Genomic DNA, 6,868 nt, shown 5'->3' on the forward strand with positions numbered 1-6,868 from the left:
TGAGTTGAACAGTACATTTTACTTGCTCCGAATCAAGCACATAAACGGAGGTCAAATTCCTAAAACTTGATTTCCAAAGCATGGCTTCCTCAAAACTAATACTGTTTAGGGTTTTTTGCTTTGATAAAGAGAACCAGAAGACTGATGACACAGCCATGCCTAAACTAATAAACAATGTGGCACTAAACTTCCAATTGCCGAAATTAAGTTCCCTCTAAACTTTCACGTAATGAAAGTTGTGGTAACGTATAATTTCTAAGAAAATTCCCCACAGAAATAGGAGAAGAATTACCGACGGTGGAAGCTGATATTCAAATACGTTTCCGAAATATGAGCTTCTTTACCTTTCCGTCAAGAATATTGTATGATTTTTCTTTTTTTTTCCTTTGATGCAAGTTGATGTACACTATCCAAATTTATGGTAATAAAAAAAAGGCTCGCTGTCAATAATTATGATTAAGCTTGCAATAAAGTGAATCGAGAAGGTGGTGATGGAATGTGATGATGATGATGGTGGTGGTGGTAATGCACGCTCTCCAGCTTTTCTCTTCTCGCTGGTCTCCCTCTCTCGTATGGATGTCAGAAGACACAACTCCATCGCCACCTCAACAACGCAAGGGAAAGCTGTAGATCCTCGTCTTCCTCCAGGCACTGTTGCCTCCTGCAAGCTGGGTTGGATTCTTTTCCTTTTGCTGACCTTTGTGTGTGTATGCATGATTCCAGGCCCACGTACGTACCAGTCTCACTGCCACCAAATGCAACATCATGAAAGAGAGATGACAGCAAGCGAAGAGGAGGAAAGCAAGCCATGAGAAAAATTGGAGAACAGCCCTCATCTCGCTCATCTGCTGCACCAAAAAGCATCAAGATAAAGGCAAATCTCTCATTGGCCCCATTGAGAAGCATGCACTCACCAACACCTCCACACCCACCTCCTTAGATTCCCCTCCCCACCTCCTTCCTCCTCCCACTCTTTCTCCCCCACTCTCAAAAGCTACAAATTAGCCCGTCCCTCAGCTAAATTCCAATTCCTAGATCCTCTCTCTCTCTCTTCGCCTCCTACCGTGTACATAGTCTTCTGCCGTCTGTTCGTCAATCTCTATGTGTGGAGAGGTAAAGCTGGCGACAAGCAATTGTTCTCTCGGGTAGATGGACACGCTATTTAGATTGGTTAACCTGCGATCATCTGATCAACAGTCTTCCCTCAATTCCAACCGCACTTCTGGTAGCTCGAGATCAGCCTCCAAAGCTCACCAAACCTACCACCACCATAACCACTATTTCACAAGCTCTTTGCACCATCAACAAGGGGAGCAGTATCAGGAAGAATGCGGCACCAACAGTTCTCGTCTTTACATGGATGAAGACTTCTCCTCCGGCCCATCGTCACAGCACCGCCACCACCCTCCCTCCTCTGCCGCCGCCACCACGCCCACCTCGGCTCCACTTGTTGATCCCGACGACTCGTCTCTTCTTCGGGACCTCAACATCGACTTTTCTTCTCCATCCTCGTCGTCAGGCAATGTCGGCGGCGCCGGAGTCCGGTGGGTATCTAAGCTTCTGCCGGAATGCGCACGCGCCGTTGCCGCCTGCGACAGCCAGAGGGTGCAGCAGCTGATGTGGGTGTTGAATGAGCTCTCATCCCCTTACGGCGACGTGGATCAGAAGCTGGCCGCCTACTTTCTCCAGGGCCTCTTCGCGCGCTTGACGTCCTCCGGCCCGCGTACCCTGCGCACCCTCTCTGTTGTCTCCGATCGCAACTGCTCCTTCGACTCCACCCGCCGCACCGCGCTCCGCTTCCAGGAACTCAGCCCCTGGTCCTCCTTCGGTCACGTCGCCGCCAACGGCGCTATCCTCGAGTCCTTCCTCGAGAGCTCGGCTTCGAGCGGGACGCAGAGATTCCACATTCTTGATCTCAGCAATACCTTCTGCACGCAGTGGCCGACCCTACTCGAGGCGCTTGCGACGCGGTCTTCCGACGACACGCCGCACCTGTCCATTACCACCGTCGTATCGTCGTCATCATCACAGTCATCCTCGCCCTCGTCCTCGTCCTCGCCCTCGTCTGTTGTACAGAAGGTTATGAAGGAAATCGGGCAGCGGATGGAGAAGTTCGCGAGACTAATGGGCGTCCCCTTCCGATTCAATGTAGTTCATCACCCCGGCGACCTGTCAGAGCTCGACCTCGATCAGCTCGACCTCCGGGACGGCGGGAGCGCCGTCCTCGCCGTCAACTGCGTCAACACGCTCCATAGAGTTTCCCCAGCCGGCCACTGTCGCGACGCGCTCGTCGAGGCCTTCCACCGGCTCCAGCCGCTGATCGTCACGGTCGTCGAGGAGGAAGCCAAGCTCGTCGCCTGCGAGGGAGGGGAGGAGGACGGGGAGGCCTTTCTGAAGGTGTTCAACGAGAGCTTACGGTTCTTCTCGGCGTACTTCGAGTCGTTGGAGGAGAACTTCCCGAAGACGAGCAACGAGCGACTGGCGCTAGAGCGGGCGGCAGGACGGGCGGTCGTGGATCTGGTAGCGTGCGCGGCATCGGAATCAACGGAGCGGCGCGACACGGCGGCGGGGTGGTCGAGGCGGATGCGGGCCTCAGGGTTTGAGCCGGCGGAGTTCAGCGAGGACGTGACCGACGACGTAAAGGCCCTGCTGCGGAGATACAGGGAGGGGTGGTCGATGCGGGAGGCGTCGGAGGTCGGTGCCGATGCCGGTGCCGGTGCCGGGATATTCCTCGCGTGGAAGGCGCAACCGGTGGTATGGGCGAGCGCGTGGAAGCCGTGAGAGAGAGAGAGAGAGAGAGAGAGAGAGAGAGAGAGAGAGAGAGGAAGGCCATAGTGCCTAGCACGTGCGGGAGGGGGTGGGGGGGGGGCGTTTTCCTTAAGGTTGGGCACGTACGGGAAATTAAGCTGCAGGTGAGGGGAGCTGACAGGCGAGAAGACAAAGGGCAGCGTCGTCGAGAGAAGGGAAGAAAGAGAAAAAGGGGAAAGTCTTTTAATCCTGCCAGAATATATCACCACCATTCTTCTCTGTATTTTTTCTTCTTCTTCTTTGTATTGCTTTCCTTCAATTCTTCTTGTGTTTGTTCTGAGAGTCTTCTATTGTAATCTTCTTTCGCTGGTTTATGTTGCGAGCAGCGTTGCAGAATGATATATTTCTTTTGTGGTAGTACACAGGACAAGGACACCAACTGGGAAGGGATCCACTCCAATCATATATAAAAACTAAAAGAAGAAGAAAGCTTTGCATCCTAATTTAAACCGGTCAGTGGGCTTCACTACAATAATTCACAAGAGGCAATAATAAAGAAGATGAGAAATGATGGAGATTAGGTGACATGGTGCTATCAGGGTAGAAAGTTTTAAGCATATATCTAATATATATATATATATATATATATATATATATGAATGGATATCGAAACAAAGGATGCAAGGGGTCGTTATCTGGTGAGCCAAGGACGGTGTGGTGGGAGGAAGGAATCTTAGGACGAGTGCTTCTGCAATCTAGCAAAAGATGGAGGTGGTGGTGGTGGTGGTGGTGGTGTTGGTAGTGGTGGTGGACGGCGACTGAGACTCAGACTGAGACTGCGACTGCGGCAGAGACAGAGACAGAGACAGAGACTATGAGTGCTCTGCATGGCCCCCATTGCTATCTTTGCTTTCTCCCTTTTTCCACATCACAAGAGGGAGGAAAGGCTTTGGGCCACTGTAGCCAATAGATCATGCATGCATGCTTTTGAGCCCCACTAGGAGATAGTGGGAGCTCCTTTTCAGGTAGGAACATGGGAATGCATCTGCTTTCCCCTCTGCAGCCACATAAACCGCAGTCACACAAAAAAGGAGACCTGCTTGAGTTACGACTCTGGTCCCGGCCATGGTGAGGACCGGCGTTCACGCTCCACCTGCTCTTTCTAGGGCTCGAGCTGCTGCCTTGCGGTTGGAAGGAGACATGTTACACCAGCTTGGGCACATAGGTTCCTCTGTTTCTGCTGCAGGATGCCACTGTGTATGATCTCAGCTGGTAATTGTGCTGTCCATGTCTTCGCTAGCATCAAAGACGTAGGTAGAAGACGTGGAGTTAGTACAAAAAAGCACCTACATCCGCCATTGTTGGTAGAAGGAATGTTGGAGATAAGGCCATTACTGATGGATGCTCAAGTTTACACGAAGAAGAAAAAGTACCAAGGATGTGTGTCGCTTATAAGAGACTTGAAGCGAGGGAAGAGGTTCTTTTCTTTTTCTTTTTTTCTTTTTATTATATTAAATTAATGGTTTTTTTTTTTGTGTGTGTTAAATTAACTATATAGATACTGAATTTTTATTCAAAGGTTTTAACCATATTAGTTTAAACGCAATACAATTACAAATATATTGTGCATTTTTAAGGGGATACATTATCTAAATATCAAACGAATGTAAAACAAACAAATGCCATTTCAAATCTAACCATCACAATTCTTAGATAGGAATATAAAAAAAAGCAAAAGAAATAGTGACAATGACATTTAAGCCCTTCCAAGCATTTTTGGTTAGAACTCAACTCAAATATAATAAAATCTAAAACATTTCGAATAACAAATTTGCATACGATATTAATACCGTCTAAACTCATGTAATTTATCGGACTTCATATACTTATTCTTTCGAACTACATTCCATGTCGAAGGGTCTGAGAAACAAAAGATGACAAGGCGTCGATTGAGCAAGACAGTCACCGAGTGACCTTTCGTGCTGTCGAATTCAAAGCAGCCTATCATTTGTTTACTTCTCTCTTTGTTTGTGTGCTTGAGAGAGAGAGAGAGAGAGAGAGAGAGAGAGAGAAATAAGGATCAGGACTCACATAATCCATATTAGTAACTAATTGAGGTCGACACAAATACAAATAGAAATAAAGACACTCGAATTATTTTCGAAATCCATTTGAAGACCAGTAGCCAAATTGGGTTTGAGAATCCGGTAAATTTCAACGCTATCTCATCGTAATGGTTGCAAATAAAATCTAAAAGGCTTCCAAATATGATCGTTCAACACACTCAATAAATTGAGTTTATGCTGCGGCTAATTTGACTGATTTATTAAACGCATTGCCTACTGACAAGAATTCATGTGAGTGCCAAAGAATAGCCAATTAAATTCATACATCCTAAGTGCTTCCGAGATAATTAAGTTCATTCTATTGGAATTTTAAGTTATTATAAAAAGGTTTATTGAATCAAGAAAGAGATTTATTGCGAAAAAATAGATTAGATTTAGATAAACCAAATTAACTATTAATTCTTGAAAGAATTTATTAGAAAAAAGTGACTTGTATTAAATATAATTAATATACCATATATATGGTGACTATATAAACCTCATATATTATATATTGGGTCATAAAACAAATAAAGTTTTTGAAGTTGTAAAGAGTTTTGAGCGAAAGATATAATATTTTGTCTTTGTCCTGCTCTTTCTTTGTGTGATACCTCTATCTCTATCTAGTTTAACATTTGCTATTAGAGTTCAGGTTAAGCTATGACCTTTTCCTTAAGCACTATCCAACTCTAGATCCCTAGATTGATAATGTTGGACTGATAGCCCATATTCAACCTATGTGGGCTAGGGCAGCCCACAGCCTACACCCCCTCTTAACTTAACCCTAATTAAGATTATGGGGGTGTGGTGGCTGCGTTTTAGAAGCAGAAAAAGACTATAAAAAGGCAGCAACGAGGCAGATCTTGATGGCCACGGGATTCCAAAGAGAAGAAGGAGAACAAGGCAGAAAAGGAAGAGAAAGAAAGGGAAGAAGACAAGGACAACGCAGAGAGACTGTTCTCAATCATCTAGCAGTATTCTCATCTCAAGTTAGATCAAATCTACAGTAGACTCTTGCTGTGATTACTTGGGGAGGTTTTAGATATTGTGGGCAGTGACGTGATCATTGTATCTTAGTTATTCTCTTATGGTTGTTGCTAGGGTTTAGGGCAAGAGATTGAGATTTGTATATTCATTATTCTCATAATAATTTATCTCTAGTTTGCCCCGTGATTTTTACCTTTCACATTGAAGGGGTTTTCCATGTATATCTTGGTGTTCTGTTTGATTGTGTTTCTATTTAATTCCGCTGCGTATTATGGTCTTCTGGTATTTGTTCATATACAAAGGTTATTCCTCTTTATATCCCCATCAACTAGTATCAGAGCGGGGTTTTGGTGATTTAATTTTTGTATTTGAACATGGAGGCCAGTAATATTTCTCGCATGATTAGTTTGAATGGAAATAATTGGATGATATGGAAACCAAGAATGGAAGATCTCTTGCATTGCAAAGATTTGTATGGACCTTTGTAGGGGGATAGTGCAAAACATACAACTATGACAGATGATGAGTGGAAGAGGTTAGATCGAAAAATAATTGGGTTTATTAGATAGTGGCTTGATGATAGTGTCTTTCACCATGTTTTTACTGAAATTTCTACATATTCTCTTTGGAAAAAATTGGAAAGTCTCTATGAAAGAAAAACAATTGACAATAAAGCTTTTTTGATCAGAAAACTTGTGAACCTAAAATATAGAGAGGGTGCTTCTATTGCTGAGCATTTAAATGAAATGCAGAGTATTACTGACCAGTTATCCTCTATGAAAATGTCTCTTGATAATGAGTTGCAGGCATTGTTACTTCTTAGTTCATTACTAGAAAGTTGGGAGACACTGGTGGTTTCCCTTAGTAATTCCGCGCCAGATGGTATTGTCACTATGAGTCAAGTAACAAGCAGTTTGTTGAATGAGGAGTTGAGAAGAAAGAGTTCAGCAACATCTCAGAATGATTCACAGGCACTTATCTCAGAGAACAGATGAAGGTCAAAGTCTAGAAGCAATTCACGTATGGGT

The 6,868-nt window shown here is 44.8% G+C and overlaps 1 protein-coding gene across 1 annotated transcript; it reads left to right on the top strand.

The window, feature by feature from the left end:
- The first annotated feature begins 674 nt into the window (after positions 1-674).
- Positions 675-3,168, top strand: LOC135628751 (protein SHORT-ROOT 1-like). The gene has a single exon (XM_065135639.1). The coding sequence runs from the start codon at positions 1,150-1,152 to the stop codon at positions 2,779-2,781; it is 1,632 nt and encodes a 543-aa protein (XP_064991711.1). The 5' UTR covers positions 675-1,149; the 3' UTR covers positions 2,782-3,168.
- Positions 3,169-6,868: the final 3,700 nt, after the last annotated feature.

The sequence above is a fragment of the Musa acuminata genome, chromosome BXJ3-1, assembly GCF_036884655.1.
Source record: "Musa acuminata AAA Group cultivar baxijiao chromosome BXJ3-1, Cavendish_Baxijiao_AAA, whole genome shotgun sequence".
Taxonomy (NCBI): domain Eukaryota; kingdom Viridiplantae; phylum Streptophyta; class Magnoliopsida; order Zingiberales; family Musaceae; genus Musa; species Musa acuminata.